The following is a 22,639-nucleotide window of genomic DNA, read 5'->3' on the forward strand; positions in this document are numbered from 1 at the left end:
GAAAAGCTGGAATCGTGAGAGAACACTCAAAGTTGGAAATGACCTAGCTAACACTTTTCTCTACCTCATTCACCAAACTCACATTTTACAGGTACACCTAGTACGGTGTAGCTGGGTAGCAATGTGCCCTGCAAGAATATAAAGATGAATTTCGGGGTGGGACCGTTCAAATATAGACAATAGATCACTGGAAACCATAATAGCAATTTTCAGAAATGAAGCCAAATGTATAAGCAGTGTGAAAGCAAAGGCAGTTTAGCTGTATCAGGATCTAGGGATTGCCTGAACCGGAGGTGAGGTTATTCCACAGTCTGATTTCTTAGAGTGGAGTGGCATTCCCAGAGTGCCTGGGAGAAGAGACGGGTGGGGCTCTGGCCCTGTCAGCTGTGCTTGAAGTGAGTGAGTGGCTGGTATATTTCCCCCTTACCTTTCCAAGAGTCTTGTAAATATTGTTATGATCTCCCCATAAAAAGCACTCCTGAAAAAAAAAATCCAAACTATATCCTGTTCAATGTACGTACATATTCTCTTTAGTAATTTCACATTGTTTTTTTTTCCTTTGGGATTATAAAAATGTGTGAGATTATCACTTTTCTGTTTCTGGCATTTTCTGGTTATTAGATCTGTGGACTCTTCTATAAGCCCTTTGAGTTTCCAAGCTAAACTCTTTTTACAAGTACTGAGTAGTCCTTATTTGAGCCTTATTAACTCTTCATTCTGGCTCCGTTGATACTTCTGCTCTAGAAACTTGTTATTTGTAGTTTAAATTTTCTGGTTCTTTTCTTGATGTCTCTTATCTTCTCTTACATTCTTTCCAAACTCTTAGCTTGCTGTTTGTCATGCCTTATAATGGAGTGCACCTAGTTCTCCCAGATGCTTAGCAGAAGAAGGTGGAGAAGACAGTGCTCAAAGATTTTTGAGAAATGTTACAAGGTGGAGTCACTTCATGTGTACATTTAACTTAGGCAGTTTACACAAGTCACCAAAAGAAAGAAAAGATAGCTATTTAAACAGTGGAGGTGACTCTTCCTGGTTTTGTCAGTGATAATATGCCCTGGAGTTAGCATGAAATGGGAGACGTGACTCTGCCAGCCCCTTAGTTAACTCTGGGTTCTGTGTGCCTCTCATAGTGTAATTATCTCAACTGGGCTGAGTATGAGTCTCAGATCTGAAGATACTGCAAGACCCCTGACATAAGCCAACTACCCCCATCTAGTGCTCAACCAAAGAAACAGCAGCCTCTTCCTATTAGAGGAAAAAAATGGATTAGTGAGAGATGCTAGGTCAGTTTCCCATATGTGTGCCTTTGTAAGCATTTTTCTGACTGAGTTTGACTCTATGTGATTTTCACATCCCATGCTAAATTTTGATGGTAACTTCCATTTAAGATAGGACCCCATGGTATTCCTGCCTGTCTCTCTCATAGAAATTCATAAAGTATATAGTTTGATACACAATAAAGACATATTAATGAAGCATTTCAGCAAAAGAACGCTTAACTCTATCTTACCCAGTGCTTCACAAACGTACTTGACCTGAGAATGGTTTCTTGGTCCTGCCTTTTATGATCCTTTGAGCAGTCTTGGGGGAACACTTTTGAAAATGCTATTTTAAAGCAGTTCACTTTGAATGTGTACTCTGTAGAGCTCAGTCTCCAATTTGTAGGAGAACATTTTGATTTAAATAGTACCACCAAAAACCGTTTCAACTTGAGTTTTGGGAATACCGTTCCTCGTAAGCCAACTGTGCTCAGATGCTTATTGTCTTTGCAGGAAAGCTAGCTGAGCAGAGGAAGCACGGCGACGCAGCCACAGTTTTGGAACAGTACGCCCAGGTAAACTCAGTGCCTCCCGTCCACACCCTCTCCCCCACCCCCAGTCAACAAGCAAGGGCTTCCCAGTCGTACCTTAGTGATCATGAAAATTAAAGGAACTGTGGGTATTTAGGAAATCCAGAGATAGTATTTGCCCTGAGGGTCTCCCATGTTGCTGACTTGACTTGGAAATCTAAATTCAGTATATCTCTAAGTAATTACACTTGCTGTGAGGTAGAATACCAAAGAACTCTATTATAATATGCACTAGTGGCTTGACCTTGGTAGAAAGTATAAATTAAATCTGAAGGGGATTATACCTTGTATATTAACTTGCCAAAGTAGAAACAATGAGAAAAGACTGTTCTCAACCAAAGTGATGTAGCGTTGCACCCTTTTTTGGCTTTCACTCCCATTCTTTCTGTTGGAAATGTCTCTTTTACCTCGGACAGCTTGATGGGTTCCAATTTTTCACCAGATTATAAAGATAAGTACCTATAACAGCTTTTGATAGAATTCTAGGATTTATTATGAAAATAATAAAGCCTATGTGCTGTCACAGACTTAACAGGACACAGGTACACAATTAATACCAGGGATTCCTGCCTTCTAGGGTTTTGGCCTTTGATGAGAAAGTGTTTGTTACAGTTGTCACTAGTGGGCACATCTGCATAACAAAATTGTGCTTTTAAAATACTTCATTGTTTTTCATGTAATAAGAGTGAGTGAAAGAAGGTAACTGTGATATCATTAGATCCTGGAAAGAAAATATGTTGGGTGATTGAGCTGAAAACATGAAGATATATCCCACCTAAGATGGTTAATTAAATGGATAAGATGCCTGCTTTTGATTTCTAACATTTCTGTTTGACTTTCTTAGAATTTCCAACTCTCTGCTTACATGACCCATCTGTTCTTGCACGTTGTTTTTTCCATTAGAGGTGTTATCATATTTATTGTACTGATTTTAAGTTCCCAGCCTCACAATCTCAACATCCCTGCCATATCAGAGTCGTGTTCTGATGCTTGCTCTGACTGTTCAAACTGTTTTTTACTCCCTTTTGTATGCCTTGTAATTTTCTGTCCAAAGCCTCATGTGTGTGATATACTGGGTAAAAGCAAATCTGATAAATAGGTCTTTAATGATATGGTGATGAGGCTGAGGGTTGGGTAGGAGAAGTGTTCTGTAGTCCTGTGATTAGCTGTCAGTCTTTAAGTGAGCATGTACCTCATCTGTGAACTTCACCAGTGCTTCTCAGTTTTTGTCCACTCCTTAGGTAGGACAGGAAGGTTAGAGGGGGCTGGAGTTGGGTATTTCCCTGCCTCCACATTGGTCAGGCCCTGGTAAAACCCACTTCGATTAGGCTCTGCCCAAATCATTTGAGTGCAGGTCTTGTTAAGATCAGTATTTTCAGATGTCTGCTTTTCCCTTCCCCCTGCTAGAAGTACACAGTCACCGTGAGAAGTTCTGGTAGGGCTCCTGGAGGTAAAAACTCACAAAAGTGTAGGAATCTCCGTAAGTATGGACCCCTATAGAGTTTTTAACTCTTGGCCTTGTCTACAGTGAGTGATATTAGCTGGAGAAATTCAGTCTTTCACCCTAAGTGTGATGTTTGCTAGCTTTTTGGGGAGTTAATAGGTGTGAGAAACTGGGAGGGCTGTTGTTGGAGTTGGCAAACTATAACCTGTGGGCCAAATCTCGTTGGCCACCTGTTTTGTAAATAAAGTTTTATTGGAACATAGCCCCACCATTTGTTTACCCATTGTCTGTGGCTGCTTTTGCACTTAAAACCACAGAGTTGAAGAGTTGTGACAGAGACAGTCTGGATGAAAGTCCCAGAAAGCCTAAAATATTAACTCTCTAGCCTTTTACAGAAAAAATGTGCCAATCCTAGCCCACTTGTGTTGAGGAAATTCCCTTTTATTTCTGGTTCTGAGAGTTTTTATCATGAACGGGTATTGAAGTTTGCTGATTGCCTCTTAAACTAAGATGTTTTCTGTTTTGTTTTTAGACCAGTGATAGGGTGAATTGTATTGACGTTTTTTCTTTTTTTTAATTGAAGGATAATCGTTTATTTACAATGTTGTGTTAATTTCTGCTATACAGCAAAGTGATTCGGCTGTACATATATATACATTTGTTTTTATATATTATTTTCCATTATGGTTTATCATAGGATACTGAATATATACTTCTCTGTGCTATACAGTAGGACCTTGTTGTTTATCCATTCCATATATGGTAGCTTACATCTGCTCACCCCAACCTCCCACTCCACCCCTCCCCCACCCTCTTCCCCCTTGGAAACAAGTCTGTTCTCTGTGAGTGTGAGTCTGTTTCTCTCGTACATACGTTCATTTGTGTCATATTTTAGACTCCACATATAAGTGACACCATGTGGTATTTGTGTTTCTCTTTCTGACTTTCTTCACTTAGTATGATAATCTCTTGTTGCTGCAAATACCATTGTTCTTTTATATGGCTGAGTAGCATTCCATTGTATATATGTACCACATCTTCTTTAACCATTCATCAGTTGATGGACATTAAGACTGTTTCCATGTCCTGGCTATTGTGAATAGTGCTGCTATGAACATAGGGGTACATGTTTCTTTTTGGATTACAGTTTGGTCTGGATATATGCCCAGGAGTGAGATTGCTGGCTCATATGGTAATTCTATTTTTAGTTTTCTGAGGAACCTCCATACTGTTTTCCATAGCAATGGCATCAACTTACATTCCCACCAGTGGTGTAGGAGGGTTCCCTTTCCTCCACATCCTCTCCAACATTTGTTATTTTATAGAGTTTAGATGGTGGCCATTCTGACCTGTGTGAGGTGGTACCTGATTGTAGTTTTTATTTGTATTTCTCTAATAATTGGCACTATTTAGCATCTTTCCATGTGCCTCTTGGCCACCTGTATGTGTTACTTGGAGAAATGTGTATTTTGGTCTTATACCCATTTTTCGATTTGGTTGGTTGTTTGTTGAGTTGTATGAACTGTTTGTATATTTTGGAATTTACACCCTTGTCCATAGCATCGTTTAGAAATATTTTCTGCCATGCTTTAGGTTGTCTTTTCGTTTTGTGTATGGTTTCCTTTGCTGTGCAAAAGCTTGTAAGTTTGACAAGGTCCCATTTGTTTATTTTTGTTTCTATTTCCATTGCCTTGGAAGACTGACCTAAGAAAACATTGGTATGATTTATGTCAGAGAATGTTGTGCCTGTGATCTCTTCTAGGAGTTTTATGGTGTCATGTCTTATGTTTAAGTCTTCAAGCCATTTTGAGGTTATTTTGTGTAGGGTGTGTTTCAACTTCATCAATATACATGTGGCTGTTCAACTTTTCTAACAGCACTTGCTAAAGAGACTGTCTTTTTCACATGATATATTTTTGACTTTTTTATCGAAGATTAATTGACAGTAGTTGTGTGTATTTATTTCTGGGCTATCTATTCTGCTCCATTGATCCATTTGTCTGTTTGTTTTTATTTCAAACCATTCTGGTTTGATTTCTGTAGCTCTCTAGTATGTCTGAAGTCTGGGAAGGTTATGCCTCCTGCTTTGTTCTTTTTCCTCAGCATTGCTTTGGCAATTCTGGGTCTTTTGTGGTTCCATATAAATTTTATGATTATTTGTTCTAGTTCTGTGAAAGATTTCGTGGGTCATTTGATAGGGATTGCATTAAATCTGTAGATTGCTTTCAGTAGTATGGCCATTTTAACAATATTAATTCTTTCAACCAAGAGCATGGGATTTCTTTCCATATCTTTGAGTCATCTTCAGTTATCTTTCTTAATGTTTTATAGTTCTTAGCATATAAGTCTTTCACCTCCTTGGTCAGGTTTATTCCGAAGTATTTTATTTTTGGGGCTGTGATTTTGAAAAGTATTGGTTTTTTACATTCCCTTTCTGATATTTCATTGTTAGTGTAAAGAAATGCAGCTGATTTCTGTATGTTAATCTTGTATCCTGCTACCTTGCTGAATTCGTTTATCAGTTCTAGTAGTTTTTGTGGGGTGTATTTAGGGTTTTCTATATATAGGATCATGTTATCTGCATATAATGACAATTTTACCTCTTCCCTTCCAATTTGGATACCTTTTGCTTCTTTTTGTCTGATTTCCGTGGTTAGGCCTTTCAATACTATGGTGAATAGAAGTGGTGTGAGTGGGCATCCTTGTCTAGTTCCAGATTTTAGCAGGAAGCCTTTCAGCTTTTCACCATTGAGTATTATATTGCCTGTGGGTTTGTCATAAATAGCTTTTATTATGTTGAGATATGTTCCCTCTATACCCACTTTGGAAAGGGGTTTTAACATGAATGGATGTTGAATTTTGTCAAATGCTTTTCTGCATCTTTTGAGATGGTCATGTGGTTTTTGTCTTGCCTTTTGTTGATGTGGTGTGTCACATTGACTGACTTGCATATGTTGAACCATCCATGGGAACTTGGGATGAATCTCACTTGGTCGTGGTGTATGATCTTTTTTATGTGTTGTTGGATTCAGTTTGCTAACACTTTGTTGCGAATTTCTGCCTCTGTATTCATCAAAGGTATTGGCCTGAAATTCTCTTTTTTGGTGGTGTCTTTGTCCAGTTTTGGTATCAGGATGATGGCAGCTTCATAGAATGTCTTTGAGAGTGTTCCCCACTCTTCAGTTTTTTGGAGGAGCTTGAGAAGGATCGGTATAAGTTCTTCTTTTTATGTTTGGTAGAATTCACCTGCGAAGCCATCTGGTCCTGGACTTTTGTTTGTAGGGAGTTTTTTAAATTACAGACTATATTTCACCTCTAGTGATTGGTTTTTCAAATTATCTGTTTCTTCTTGATTCGATTTTGGTGGGTTCTATGTTTCTAGAAACTTGTCCATTTCTTCTAGGTTGTCAGTTTGTTGGCATATAATTGTTCATAGTATTCTCTTATGGTTTTTTGTATTTGTGCAGTATAAGTTGTCGTGTCTCCTTTTTTATTTCTTATTTTGTTTATTTGGGTTCTCTCTCTCTTCCTCTTGGTGAGTCTCGCCAGAGGCTTGTCAATCTTGTTTACCCTTTAAAAGAACAAGCTCTTTGTTTTATTGATTTTTTTTTCTGTTGTTTTTTAAATCTTTATTTTATTTCCTCCCTGATTTTTATTAATTCCTTCCTTCTACCGACTTCATGTAATTCATGAATTACTTCATGAATTACCTTTTGTAATTCTTTTATTTGTTCTTTTTGTAATTCTTTAAAGTTGTTGGTTAGATTGTTTATTTGAGATTTTTCTTGTTTTTTGAGTAAGGCCTGTATCACTATGAACTTCCCTCTAAGAACTGGTTTTGCTGCATCCCATAGACTTTGTATGGTTGTGTTTTCATTGTCATTTGTTTCAAGGTATTTTTTAATTTCCTCTTTGATTTCATCATTGACCTGTTGGTTTTTTAGTAGCATGTTGTCTAGTCTTCATGTAATCATTTTTTTCCTCATTTCTTTTTCTGTGGTTGGTTTCTAGTTTCATGCCATTGTGGTCAGAAAAGATCCTTGAGATAACGTCTATCCTCTGAAATTTGTTGAGGCTTGTTTTGTGCCCTAGTATGTTGTCAATCCTAGAGAATGTTTCATGTGCACTTGAAAAGAATGTGTATTATGGGCTTTTTTGGATGAAATGCCCTGAAAATATCAATTAAGTCTAACTGTTCTATTGTATCATTTAGGATCTCTGTTGCCTTATTTATTTTCTGTCTAGAAGATCTGTCCATTGATGTGAGTGGGGTGTTAAAGTCTCCTACTATTATTGTATTCCTGTCAGTTTCTCCCTCTATGTCTGTTAATATTTGTTTTGTGTATTTGGGTGCTCCTATATTAGGTGAATATATGTTGACGAGTGTAAAATCCTCTTCTTGTGTTGATTCTTTTATTATATAGTGTCCATCTTTATCCATCTATATGGACTTTGTTTTAAAGTCTATTTTGTCTGATATGAGTGTTGTGACTCCCACTTTTCTTGTCATTTCCGTTTGCATGAAGTATCTTTTTCCATCCCCTCACTTTCAATTTCTGTGTGTTCTTTGCCCTGAAGTGGGTCTCTTGTAGGCAGGTATTGTAGGCTCATTTTTTTAATTCAGTCTGCCACTCTGTGTCTTTTGATTTGAGCATTTAGTCCATTGACATTTAAGGTAATTATTGATAGATATGTATTAATTGCCTTTTTAACCTTGTTTTCCTGTTGATTTTATATTTTTTCTTTGTCCCTTTTTCTTTTTATCTTTTGTGGTTCGATGATTTTCTTTTGTGTTATACTTATGTTCTTTTTGGTTTTTTGAATCTATTGTATGTCTTTGATTTGTGGTTAACCTGTTTTTCCACTATGTTAACCCCGTCCTGTATCTGCTTGCCTTAGACTGCTAGTCATATAGGCTCAAACACATTCTAGGAAATGAAAAAAAAATCTACATTTTCTTACTCTCCTCCCCCACATTTTATGATTTTGATGTCTTCTTTTACATAGTCATGTTCATCCTTTTGCTGTTTATTGTGGTTATCATCACTTTCACAGAAATTTTTTAAATTTTTTTTTTTAATCTCTGTACTGGCTTATTTAGGTGATTTGCTTTCCAATTGTGATTTTCTCTTTCTTATATATTCTTTTCTATTTAGAGAAGACCTTTCAATATTTCCTTTAGGATAGGTTTAGTATCGCTGTATTCTTTTAGTTACTGCTTGTCTGAGAAATTCTTTGTCTTTCCTTCTATTCTAAGTGATAATCTGCTGGGTAGAGTATCATAGGTTGCAGACTTTTCCCTTTCAGGACTTAGAATATATCTTGCCCCTCCCTTCTGGCCTTGCAATGTTTCTGTAGAGAAATCAGCTGATAGCCCTATGGGGGTCCCCTTGTAATTACCTCTTTGTTTTTCTCTTGCTGCTTTTAGAATCATTTCTTTATCTTTAACTTTTGCTATTTGTATTATAATATGTCTTGGTGTAGGTCTATTTGGGCTTACCTTGTTTGGGACTCTCTGTGTTTCCTATACCTGGATATGTTTCCTTCTTTATGTTTGGGAAGTTTTCAGCCATAATTTCTTCAAATACATTTTCGATCCCCATTGGCATGCTTTATATTATCCCATAGGTCTCTTACATTGCTTTCATTCTTTTTTTTTTTTTAATTTGCCTTTCTGTCTGCTGTCCTAATTGGATGATTTCCATTATTCTATTGATATCTTCCAGGTCACTTATTTGTTCTTGTGCATTATTTATTCTGCTGTTCATTGCTTTTCGTTCAATTGTCATCTCCACAAATGAGTTTTCTAATTTTTCTTGGTTACACTTTATAGTTTCTAGTTCTTTTTTTTTTTTTTTTTTTTTTTACAGTACTCTGCATTTCTGTCAATAGCCTTCCTTAATTCTTTCAGTATTTTCATTATCTCCTTTTTGAAATTGGTGTCTATTTGATTGAAGAGGTCTGTTTATTTGTTCTCTCAGGGGAATTCTCTTGGTCTTTTAACTGTGACTGGTTCCTCTGCTTCTTCATTTTACTTATATTTCTCTTATTCTGTGAGTTTAGGAGAAACAGTTAGCTACTCTTGTCTTGGAGGGTGATTTATATGTGGGTCCGTCCCTGTGTATCTTATGTGGGTTTAATATTTTTGGTGCGAGGGCTGTTTTTATTTTTTATTTGTTTATTTATTTGGCTGCATCAGATCTTAGTTGTGGCATGTGGGATCTTTGTTGCGGCATGTGGGATCTTTCATTGTGGCGCATGGGCTTCTCTCTAGTTGTGGCATGCAGGCTACAGAGCATACAGGCTTAGTTGTCCCGTGGCATGTGGGATCTTAGTTCCCCAACCAGGGATTGAACCTACATCCCCTGCATTGGAAGCAGATTCTTAACCACTGGACCACCAGGAAAGTCCCACGAGGGCTGTTTTTTTTACAGATACCTGTAGCTTCTTTCCTCAGCATGTGCTGGCCATCATCCCCTTGATAGGGGTTGTGCAGATATGGGAGCTAGTGCCTGGTCTTGGGGTTCTCGGTGGCACTGGCAGATCATGCGCACTCCTGGAGCATGCGAAGGGAGTAGAGGCAGCTCACAACCAATCCCGGAGTCCAGAAGGGTGGTGGTGACAGCTGGTGATTACTCCTAAAGCCCAGAGGGCAGCCACTGCTCGTGACCGTTCCTGGAACTCGTGTAGGCGTTGTTCTGCTGCCTGAGAGCTCCTGCAGGGAAAAAGGCTGTAGTGGCAGGTCTTGCCCCTCCCCTCACGCACTGCCCACACAGTGGCACATGGCCTCTAAAGCAGCCTAGGTTTCCTCCCACGTACACTCTCAGGTGCGGGTGCACCAGACTCTAGCCCCTTCAGGCTGTTTGCGTGTAGGCCACTCCAGTTGTCTACCTGGGTCTGATCTCCGAAGCCCGAGTTTACACACCCAGCCCCTGCCCATACCAGAGGACATGCGTCTTAGGCTGGGGAGTGCAGGGAGGTGGCACTGTCTGTCTCTCCATTGTAGCTGCTGCAAACCAGTTGCTGCATTCTCCTCTCAGGCTCCAAAGCTCCCCGTCTGTCCCAGCTAATCTCCCCACTGGTGAGGGAACTTCCCGGGGTACAGGAACCTTTCCTCTTTCACAGATCCCTCCCAAGGGCCCAGGTCCTGTCCTGCTTCCTTTCTCTCTTTTTTTTTCTTTTGTCCTACCCAGTTACATGGAGATTTTCTTGCTCTTTCAGAGGTCTGAGGTCCTCTGCCAGCGTTTGGTAGATATTCTGTGAGAATTGTTCCACATGTATGTGTATTTCTGATATATTTGTGGGAGGGGGTGAGCTTCATGTCCTACTACTCCACCATCTTGATCACTCCTCTGCACTGACTTTTGAATGTTAAACCAATCTTGCATCCCTGAGTTAAACCCAACTTGGTCATAATGTATGACCTCTATTGGTGGATTCGAAAGTTTACTTGAGGCTTTTGTGCTTGTTCACAAGGAATATTGGTTTATAGTTTCCTTGTTATGTCCAGAATATGTAAAGAACTCTTACAACTCAAGAACAAAAGGACAAACAACTCATTTTGTTTGAAATGGCCAAAAAGCTTGAATAGATATTTCTCCAAAGAAGATATACAGATGGCCATTAACCACACGAAGAGATGTTCAACATCGTTGTTCATTAAGGAAATGTAAATCAAAACCACAGTGGGCTATCACTTCATACCCACTAGAATTGTTTTAATCAAAAGAATGAAAAATAAGTGTTGTCAAAGATGTGGAGAAATAGGAACCCTTGTATATTGCTAGTGGGTAGGTAAAATGGTGCAGCTGCTGTGGAAAAGAGTTTGGTGGTTCCTCAAAAAGTTAAGCATAGGGCTTCCCTGGTGGCGCAGTGGTTGAGAGTGCGCCTGCCGATGCAGGGGACACGGGTTCGTGCCCTGGTCTGGGAAGATCCCACATGCCGCGGAGCGGCTGGGCCCGTGAGCCATGGCCGCTGAGCCTGCGCGTCCGGAGCCTGTGCTCCGCAAAGGGAGAGGCCACAACAGTGAGAGGCCCGCGTACCGCAAAAAAAAAAAAAAAAAAAAAAAAAGTTAAGCATAGCATTACCATAAGATTCAGCAGTTCCACCCCTAAATATACACTCAAGAGAAATGGAAACATATGTCCACAAAGAAACTTGTATACAAATGTTTATATTGTTAGAGCATTATAATAGCCAAAAGGTGGAAACAACCCAAATGTCCATCAATGACAGATGAACAGATGAATAAATTGTGATATGTGCATACATGCACAGACACACACACACACACACACAGGAATATTATTGTCATAAAAAAGAATAAAAAATTGATGTATGCTACAACTTAGATGAAACTTGAAAACATTATGCTGAGTGAAGTAAGTCACATAAAAGGACAAATATTGTATGATTCTACTTACATGAAGTAACTAGAGTTGTCAGATCCATCTGGACAGAAAGTATAATGATGGTTGCTAGAGGCTGGGGGTAGGGGAACATGGGGATTTACTGTTTAATGGATATAGAATTTCAGTTTTGCAAGATAAAAAAAGTTTTGGAGACTGATGGTGGTGATGGTTTCACAACAGTGTGAATTTGCTTATGCCACCGAACTGTACAGTAAATGGTTAAAAGGGTAAATTTTATATTAAATTTTACTACAATCAAAAAAAATAAATTAAGGGGAAAGAAAGGAACAAAGAACTGGTAGATGGTACAACTTGGATAAATCTTAGAAACATATGCTAAGTGAAATAAGTCAGACACAAAAAGTCACCTACTGTGTGGTTCCTTTTTTACAATATATCCAGATTAGGCAAATCCAGAGAGACAGAAAGCAGGTTAGATGTTACCAGGGGGTGAGAGGAGTGGGAAATAAGGAGGGATTGGTTAATGGATATGGAGTGTTTTTATGTGATGATAAAAAAATTTTGAAAGTAGGGAGAGCTTGTGGTTACCAACATTGTGATACAGTAAACACCATCGAGTTACACACTTTAAAATCATTCAGTGTATGTTATGTGAACTTAATCTCAGTAAAACACACACACTCACACATTGCCAGTCAAGCAAAACACATCCTACCGTGTTTCTCTGGGACATATGGTATAGGCCTGCAAGGATCCTTTGGGGTCTCGGAAGAAAATGTTTAATTAATCTTTTTAATTAAAAATAACCTATTTAAAGTAGTATATATGTATTATAGATTGTTTAAAGTGCTGAAAGCAAATACAAGAAAATAAAAACATCTCATTCCTACCACTCAGAGATTGCTATTATTAGCACCTCCTGTTTTCTTTCTAGAGTTTTCTCTCTCCTTTCTGTCTCTTCCCCACCCCCCCTCCACACACACACACACACACACACACACACACACACACGTATTTTTAACCAAAATGAAATTATGCTGTTTGTTCTGTTTGTAAATTTGGTGTGTTTGGTTATGATCTTCATCTCTCCGTGTTGACGCATTTTAATTCATCTAATAATTACAATTTAAGTTCCCTCAATATTCCAAAATTGTTTACAGTAGATCGATCCAAATTAGATTCCAGTCTAGGGACATGTATTGCATTTTGTTATGTCCTTTAAATCCCTTTTATCTAATGTATACACCCCCCTTTTTATGATAGATTACTTGAAGAAACCCAGCCAGTTGTCTCATATTTTCATCTTTTAAAAATGTGTTTTGTTTTATATGCTTTTTAAGTACATTAAGTAATTATGTATTGGGGTACATGACCAAAAGTTTTTAGTGGTAAGGGTACAAGCATCACAAATGGTTAAAGACTGTAGCGTATGCAGGTGTTTATTACACTCATCAGTTTTTTGTAGGTTTGAAGTTCAAAATAAAAAAATAAACATTAAAAAAGAAAAAATGGTTTAGAAGATTACTATTCTAGTCTACCATTTTTTCAGAGTGTGCACTTGTCAATTCAGGAGCCCACCTAAACCTCTGGAATCAGATTTGGAGGCGCAGCTGGGGAAATGGGCATTTCTAACAGTCTGTCTCGTGGTTTTGATGCTCAGGGATGTAGAGAGGTGATGCTTACCTTGTGCTTGGTGATCACTTCCAGAATTGACACCCCTCCTTTGTCTCTTGCATCAGTATTTATCGAGCATGTACTCTAGGCCAGTCCCACCAACTGGGACTGTGAGTGATAGGCTGGAAAGGCAGAGGGAGGCAGCTCTGTGCGCAGTTTTGCAGTTTATTATGGTGGCATCTAACACACTTGCCCCATTAGCCTGTTACCTTCCTTGATGTTCCCCTGTCAGGATTATGAAGAAGCTGTGCTCTTGCTGTTAGAAGGAGCTGCCTGGGAAGAAGCTCTGAGACTGGTAAGAGGACTTCAAAACCCCTCCCTGCATGAAGTGCTAAGCGGAGCAAGAGCCTGCACAGGGGAGACAGTGTCAGCTGCAGTCCTTTGTCTTCCGAGCTACTGAAATTTGTTAGAAATAGTTCAGGTTCCTGGTCTAAGGATAAGCAGTGCTTTTTTTTTTTTTTTTTTTTTTTTTTTTATTAGTTTCTGCTTTATAACAAAGTGAATCAGTCATACATATACATCTGTTCCCACATCCCCTCCCTCATGCATCTCCCTCCCTCCCACCCTCCCCATCCCACCCCTCCAGGCGGTCACAAAGCACCGAGCTGATCTCCCTGTGCTTTTTAAACCATTTAAAAAATTTATTCTTGATGTTTGGAATTAGTCCTCTAAATGTGAAATATTACTAATTTTTACTGAAATGAATTGAGTTTTCATTGGTTACCTTATAGGAGGCCTACTCCTCTGGAAAATATCCTGTCACCTCTGAAAGTGATCCATTTCCAAGTATCTTAACTTTCCAGTGATTTGACGTTTTCCTGCCTAAAATTGTTGTATTTTTTTTTTTAGGTACATAAATATAACAGACCAGATATTATAGAAACCAACGTAAAGCCTTCCATTTTAGAAGGTGAGGGTTACATTTTAGATAGAATTCCTGATTTGGAAGTATAGAACTGCGGGGGGAGACGGAGACGGAGACGGGAGAGTACTGCCTGTGCTATTACATCCTTTAATCATGTCAGTGATGAAAGGACTCATTATATCGAGTCAATCAGAGTTCTCCACTGGGTGTGAAATTTACTTCTGACCATGGTTTTTAAATATGCTAAGTTGCTAAATAGTAGCACATAACTTATTTGAATGTTAAAAACCTGTGATAAGATACAATTAAGAATCTTTGGGAATAGTTGGTAAACTCAAATATATTAGATAATGTATCAAATGGTTAATTTCCTGCATTTAATAATTGTCTTGTGGTTATATAGATGATATCCTGATTCTTAAGAGAGATGCTGAAGTATTTAAGAGGGAAGAATCATATCTGCAACTTCCTCTCAGAGGGTTCCACAAAAATGTGTGTGTGTAGAAACAGAGGAAGCCAAAAATATGGCAAAATGTTAATAATTGATAAATCTAAGTGAAGGGTATATGTATGTACATTGAATTACTGCAACCTTTAAGTAGGTTTGAAACTTTCAAAATAAAAATTTTTTTTAAATAAGAAGGGACTTCCCTGGTGGTCCAGTGGTTAAGACTTTGCACTTCCACTGCAGGGGGCTCGGGTTTGATCCCTGGTTGGGGAACTAAGATCCTGCATGCTGTGTGGCGTGGCCCAAAAAATAATAATAATAAAAAGAAGAACCTTTGCAGATGGTTCCTCGATAACAGATGAGTGTTATCAGTTCTAGAATACTCTGGTGTTCACTGTATCCCTTAAAAGCAAAATGTAAAAGCAGGACATCAGTTTGACTTATAAAAGTCTTTGGGAGTAGAGGTTGATTTTAAGCTCTGCACAGTCTACCCTGTAAGTAATGTCTGGCCTTTCTGACATTAACATGTATTTATATTCTTACCCTGCCTGCTCTCTACTACCCTGTCCTACTCAAAACTGGGAGGGTTCTTTGTGTATCACTCACTTTAGGTACTCCTAACTGGATACTGGAAGCATCCTTCCTGGCCCTATAACAATCCATCTAGCCCACTCTTACTTGGATTTTTCTCCACTAACTAGAACCTAGAAAAAGTGCTGACAGTTCATCTACAAAGACCTAATACTTATATATTTAAGAAGCATTTCAGTGACTTTCCTCCTATTTTTGTTAACAGCTTCCTATGCACTCCTTTTATTTACTAGTCTTCTCTTGGGTTAGATACCAAGTCTTTTGTTCAGGTGATTTTGTAAGTTTAGTGGTAGAGAGTATTCTAGGATGATGTTGATGAACTTTAAGATCTGGAATCTCAATCTCTAGTTCTTTCTCCTATAGCAATGTTGGTTACTTCTCATTAAAGAAAAAATTCTTGCTTGAAAAACCTGGTAACTTCTTTTCTTTGTTAAGCTCCAACTCCCTCACTACCCACCCCCCGACACACACTCTAGTTTTATCTCTTTGTTTAAACGTCCTCAAATTATTTTCCATCTGCACCCTTAGCCCAGAAAAATTATATGGCGTTTCTGGACTCTCAGACAGCCACATTCAGTCGCCATAAAGCACGTCTATTGGTGGTGCGAGAGCTCAAGGAGCAAGCACAGCAGGTGCATCTGGGTGAGTGCCCACCTGAAGACACTGATGCTTGGGGGGTGGCGAGGGGCAGCATCGCACCTTGTCTTAGCTGCTTACTGTCCCTCCCGCAGTGTGATTACTGTGCCAAGTGGAAGTCCGAGGCCTCTGAGGGTCCGTGAGGGTCTTTGTTGTGGGTACTGGGGAGAGCTTGGGGGCAGGACCAGGCACCAACAGGCAGAGAGCTCTGCCAAACATTCTCTCCGCACCCTGACCAGAGCAGCGGACTACTGTATTTACACAGTGATCTCATTTCCAGAAGTTCCTTTGCTTTTAAAAAAAAAAAAGACTTGCCTGGTGGTCCAGTGGTTAAGACTCTGCACTCCCAATGCAGGGGGCCCAGGTTCAATCCCTGGTCAGGGAACTAGATCCCACATGCCACAACGAAGATCTTGCACATGGCAACAAAGATCCCACATGCCACAACTAAGACCCGGCGCAGCTAGCTAGCTAGCTAGATAAATAAATAAAATTTTTTATGTAAAAAGAATAAAGTTTGGTAAAGTACTAGTTTACAGTAATAAAACTGTATTTATTATCTTATTTCATTTTGAGATCGACTTTGTACTAGTTTTCATATGTCCTTAGATATGACCTGATTAACTGTAGTTCCCTTACCCCTCTGAAGGTAAACCCTCTTTTTGCAGGTAGTTTTCATTCTATCTGGTTCTTCTCTTCTAGATGATGAGGCACCCCACGGTCAAGAGTCAGATCTCTTCTCTGAAACTAGCAGTGTCATGAGTGGCAGTGACGTGAGTGGCAAATACTCCCACAGTAACTCCAGAATATCAGCGTATGTATCATGTTTATTCAGCACATTGACCATGCCCTGGGTATATGGAAAAAGTACAAGTAAATAGGTCAGTCTTCCAACAGGACAGTGCAGCAGGAGGGGGAGGACATTCTTCAAGGCCCTGTGGAAGCTGTGCAAGGACCTTCCCAGCATATCTAAGAGATTAGACTCAGCTTTGAAATGTTTTCTGCTGCAGCTTCGTGGCCTATGTGTTTGCCCATAACCCACATGGCGCTTACAGTGGGTACTCAATTTACATATGACATCTGACTTTATTCATTTAAGAAATATTAAGTGACTGCAATGTGTAGGCACTGAGAAAAATATAAAGATTATAAAGAGAAAAGATTTCACACTTCTTCAATTCAGAATTCAACTAGTCAGAAGTATAATCGAGCTAGTTGTAGTGGATGTTACCAAAACCTTTTAAGGAGATGTGAGTTATAAGAGCTTGTACTCTTCCTTGGGAAACAAAAGTATATAATGCAAGATTATATATTTAAACCAAATTGTGCTTTAGGAATTCAGAATGGAGACCTGTGAGGTTGTGTGGGGCAATCAGAAACTGCAAGAAAGCCACCTAGAACTGGGCTTTGGGAGTTGGGGTGAGAGTCCCAGACAAAACAAATGGCATAATTAAAGACCTCTGAGGCAGGAGAAAGTGTGGGATTCATATATATTTTGTGATATTCAAATTCCAATCTGGTATGTCTGTTACCTTACTTCAACTTAATTTTGTTGCCTTTAAACTTAATTTGGTTTTTGCTACAAAATTGAAGCTGTTTGTTCTTCTTTTCATTTTTCTACCTCTTATTATCGATGAAATCCGATTTTATTCTGTATTTTAATCAAAACTTCAGGCCAGGCATCACGTTTTAGGGTTTTCCTTATTACTTCCTGCCTTTTCTCTCCCAATTTAATTTTTATGTATCATTTTAACACCTTCACTATTTTCCCCAAAATACAAATACCATCTGTATATACTCTGGTTTCCCAGAAAGTTGGTGGCCAATAGTTACATTCATTTTAATCTGTTCAGCACAGAGAGCCCCTTTTCAAACATCTCTAATTTCTAACAGGAGATCATCTAAGAATCGGCGCAAAGCGGAACGGAAGAAGCACAGCCTCAAGGAAGGGAGTCCACTGGAGGACCTGGCCCTTTTGGAGGCATTGAGTGAAGTGGTGCAGAACACTGAAAACTTGAAAGGTATCTTCTCAACACTGACGCTTCTCGCCCACAAAAAACAGAGTAAATCCGTCACTTCAGGGTGCATTCCTGAAACAGAACTTGTCAGCCAGTAGCCTAGGCGTCTTCCTCTTTGGCATCCGCCTACCTGAGCTGTGAGAGACTTATCACTGAAACCAGGATAAAGACGGAGGAGGCACTGCTCTCCTGCTTGGCTCTTGTGGGTTTTCTTTTTGTAGTAGATATGTTGAATTATTCCAGCTCTGGGGGAGAAAGAAGAAAATGAGGGAGATATTGTAGTATGCTATTAGATATTTTCACTTGGGAAAGAAACTCCTGTTTGGATTCTAGCAATGAAGCTGGTGATACAACATACCACTCTCAAATTTCTTCTCTCTAGATGAAATATACCATATTTTAAAGATACTCTTTCTCTTTGAGTTTGACGAGCAAGGAAGGGAATTACAGAAGGCCTTTGAAGATACTCTGCAGCTAATGGAATGGTCACTTCCAGAAATTTGGACTCTCACCCCTCAGCAGAGTTCAGCTACACCTGTAAGTTTTCCTCAAAGACAGAATGTGCTGCTTTTTTTTTTTTTAATCACTTTGACAGGTTATTACTCTCACACAATCTCTTAACAGTGAGAGCCAAAGATTTTCCTGTTCTTAAAACATACTATACAATAGTTAAATTGTCTCAGGCTTATGTTTAACAGGTTATTTTGACAGGTTATTACTCTCACACAATCTCTTAATAGTGAGAGCAAAAGATTTTCCTGTTCTTAAAACATACTATACAATAGTTAAATTGTCTTAGGCTTATGTTTAAGCTGTCAGTAAGAAGATTTATGTTTGATGGTATAGTTCATAGTACACCTTGGCCTAGGTTAAGTTTGCTTTTTATTTCTCCTTTCTGCATGAAACTGCTGTCATGGAGAAGATGGGAATGTCACATGGTTGTCCCTGACCTTCAGTGAGATTGGTCAGGGTAGGGGGCAAGCTAGGACCAGAATTGGCCTCTCACCTCTCTGTTCAGACTTATGGATGGGATCTGAGTTCTTTAAAGGAAGCCCAGACAATTGATTTTTCTCGTTTTATGGTAAATTTGACTCGTCACTTCTGTGTTGTTGTAACAAGCTTGCTAATTATGTTAAAGCTGTTTGTGTCCCATCAAGAATTCTAATGTATTGTCATCTATTTATTGTGTATATCTGCTCAGTCTCTTACATCTCAGGTCTATTGTTCAAAGTTTCAATTTTGATTCAGAAAGGCTGGTTTATCAGTCAGAGTCCATAAGGAAAACGAAAACCACAGCTATTATTTTATCAGAGAGAGTTTAATACATGGAACTGGTTAACCAAGTACTAGAGGACTGAGAAGGCAGAAAGGGAACACAGAGAAGGAACATTGAGATTGTAACTGTGGGCAGCCGCTTGTACCCCTAAGGCTGAAGGAACAATAGGAGGAGTTTGGGATTCTTAGAATTTAGACGCTTGGAGGTGAGGCCCCTGCAGAGCTGGTTCTTGAACCTCGGAGAAGGGGGTGGCAGCCAGCTGTTGCTGGTATTGCCGAGGGGGCAGGATGAGGCTGGGTCTAAGTGTATAGAAATAAACAGAAACTGGAACAAACAGCTGCTGCGGGGTACAGAGCTACTGTTGAGTGAAAGCAAGCGAACAAGGGAACAAATTTCCTCTCCTTCCTCCATCCAGCCGTGCCCTGTCCCTCTGGTGTCTGCTATTGTTGGAGCATAACGGCTGTCCAAGGAGGGGTGTTTTCTCAGGCCCCCAGTCCCAGCATCACGAGCAGTGTATAGGAAGGGTTGGTTTGGCGCTAAGAGAGAGGCTGGAAATCGGCTCATAAGCTTACTGGGTCTTGACTTCCCCAGTTATAAATGGGGATAATACTCCCCTGTGTACTTCACTGGAATGTTTTGAAGGTTAGATGAGAAGGTAGATATAAAAGCATTTTACAAGCCATAAAAATAAAAACAACTGAGAATTAGCCTCCCATAAATACTTGAATTTACTGGAATAGGTATTTCCTAGAAGAAATGTGATCACCCTCAGAACTAGTGCTTTCGAGGCTAACAATTTATAATGCTTCCCCACGCCCTCCCTTATCCTTGTCTATTCAGATCATGTTAACATCTAAGATACCAACTTACGAGTGTTCTAGGGGAAATGACCAGGAAAATTGTGTTTTTGCTTTGGTTGGTAAAGCATGGTAATGTCATATGTGCAGGATACCACGTGGTATAGTCACATGGCAGTGTTTTGAGCACGTGACATCACTACTGAGAATGCGCCAGGAGAGAACACGCAGACCTGAGTGAAGGCAAGGCGGAGGGCCTGGAGTGTGCCTGCTGAGGCTCAAGCGGGTGTGGAATTCCTGCAGAGTTTCTTGTTTTACCTTAAACACTTGTGCGGAGTTTGCATTCTCCTCCATGATATGCACAGAATTGTTTTAATGTAAAAATTCTCACAAATCTTTGAGTACAGTCTGGTGCTCTGTGTATTCTGTAACCTCTTATTGTATCCCCTCCCCCCAGGGTATGGCTCACTTATTTGGAAAGGACCAGGCTTATATCACTGAGATTTTCTTTTTCTGTTTTCCCCCCATCATTACCTTGTTCTTCTGGTGGACAGGAGATGTAGAGGTCTGAATTGAGACTGGAGAAACTGGCCAATTAAAATCACATATGTGTTTGATACCATAATGAAAATGAAAGGCTATTTATTGCTGGTAGAGATTTGGTATTTGCAGTCAGCAGAAGTATAAGATAATCTTTGTTGATTCAGTCTACTTTCTACCTAGGTTCTAGGTCCCAATTCTACTGCGAATAGTATCATGGCCTCTTATCAACAAGAAAAGACTTCAGTTCCTGTTCTTGGTTAGTATTTTTTTCTCTCTAAATTATTATAGTACTAAGCAGAAGGAGTATCTTTTTTGTAGGTGTTGAGATGGTTAGTAGTATAAGGAGAGATTGGGGAAACACTACTATTTTCCCTCAGTTCTAAGATTCTATCTTTAGTAAAAATTAGTTTAATGCCTTTAGTGTTGGGATCCTGGGTTGGCGGGTAAGAAATCCAATGTGACATTAAATGTATAATTAAAAAAAAATTGTTCTGACATACACACTTGTCAATACAATGGCATACACTAGTCCATACAGACACATCACAGTTGAAGAAGTGTGACTCCTAAACAGTCTAATTTGCACATACCTTTTAAGGATTCATCTGAATCATCCTTTTTGGCTATTGGCAGTTTTGCATTGTGTCTTGGGGACATTTTCATATTCCTTGCTTAAGAGCTGGACCATTTTAGTCATACTTAGGATTAACAGTATAATTTGAAAACAGATCCAAAGAGGATTAGCATTTCATCTGCATTTTCTGTTGAATTCCTAAAATGTTTTGTTTCTTTGTGGGGGGCAGGGGAGAGGATTCTCATCAGTTAGGTTACATAGTCCTCAAAGTTAAAAGCCCTAAAGGCTTTCTTTTGAAAGTTGGTTAAAAACCTTTTGACAGATCAATTTGGTGCCACAGTATTTGCCCTTCATGTGGATTAGTCAAGCATAGCAACTTATTTTTAGCTTTGAAAAGGTGGCAGTTTTTACGGCTGCTATTTGCATTTCTGGCATGTGATAGGCAATGTTCTGCAATTTTTTCATCTAAATGCTCTACTGTGGTAGCATTTCGATAACATTTGAAGTAGCCTTTGTGGGAGCCATGTCAAGTTTAACTTTCATGGCTTATGTTGCTACCAGGAATAAACTAACCACCTTCGGTTCCAGCTAAGCTCATATATGCAGACAGTTAACTGCTGTATCCCTAGATTCCCTTCTTCCTGGAGGCTGGCAAGCTGCCTTTAGTATCAGTCCCCAAACGGACACTTATTTCTGAGATGCTACAATTCATCTCAGACCAGAGGCTGTTTGGTAATTGTTTAGTTTGTAATGTGTCGAATCCAGTTGTGATTTCTGTCCCCTCTTTTCCTCACTGCTGGCTTGATGCTGACCTTCAGGTCAAGTTCACTCACATCTTTCTCTAGGGTGGTCTAGTTGGCTTTATTAAAGAGCACCTCCATTTCCCAGCTGAGCCTTAAAGACTTTAAAATGTTGAGGCTCCTCATTATCAGAGCATGTATTATCCGTGTCCCTGTGTAGGAACACTAGTGTAGATTGTTCGGAAAGGAGAAATTCTCATAATTCAAGAAGAGGCGGATGAGCTACTCACAAAATTAGTTCCTCTCAAATATTCCTCACCTGCCCCTTCCCAGCTAACAGTAGTAGTAGGGGATCAGTGACTTGATGGGGCATTTTCTGATTGTTTCATGTTAAGATGCAACACAGTACCATGTAGGTTGATTGCAAGCCTGCAAAAATGTAATCCATTTCATAAAATGGATTAACCTTTTACTAGAGTAGTGCTTAAATCATGGCCGAATTGGGTTTGTTATAATTGATAACAAAATTACTTCAAATGAGTATGATTTGACTATCAAAGGATTAAGAGAAGTCTTTGGGAAAGTTGATAAAGCCCTCAAAATGTTTTTGTGAAATGACTCTCTCTGTGCTGTGAAATTCAAACATGGAAATGTGAAAGATGTCATGTCCTGCTGTCATACAGTTTGTCAGAATAATTTCTTTCCTGCCAATAAGTCAATACTTGGTATTTATTCTTAGTTAAGTCTAAGAATCAAATATAATTGTAGTTATGCCTAATTTTTAAAAGTAAGATACACTATTTTCATAACTT

At 39.2% G+C, this 22,639-nt stretch overlaps 1 protein-coding gene across 2 annotated transcripts in view; it reads left to right on the forward strand.

The window, feature by feature from the left end:
* Window positions 1–22,639, forward strand: part of ELP1 (elongator acetyltransferase complex subunit 1) — a gene marked incomplete at both ends in the record, with an annotated part of 57,785 nt that overhangs the window by 34,172 nt on the left and 974 nt on the right. For both annotated transcript variants that reach the window (XM_079706069.1, XM_079706068.1), the window contains 8 exons: window positions 1,773–1,834; window positions 13,572–13,634; window positions 14,189–14,249; window positions 15,772–15,885; window positions 16,582–16,693; window positions 17,773–17,900; window positions 18,280–18,434; window positions 20,694–20,769. In XM_079706069.1, coding sequence (XP_079562195.1) covers window positions 1,773–1,834; window positions 13,572–13,634; window positions 14,189–14,249; window positions 15,772–15,885; window positions 16,582–16,693; window positions 17,773–17,900; window positions 18,280–18,434; window positions 20,694–20,769 — 771 coding nt within the window. The remainder of the gene's footprint in view (window positions 1–1,772; window positions 1,835–13,571; window positions 13,635–14,188; window positions 14,250–15,771; window positions 15,886–16,581; window positions 16,694–17,772; window positions 17,901–18,279; window positions 18,435–20,693; window positions 20,770–22,639) is intronic.

Source organism: Hyperoodon ampullatus, assembly GCF_949752795.1.
Source record: "Hyperoodon ampullatus genome assembly, chromosome: 6".
NCBI classification, from domain to species: Eukaryota; Metazoa; Chordata; class Mammalia; order Artiodactyla; family Ziphiidae; genus Hyperoodon; species Hyperoodon ampullatus.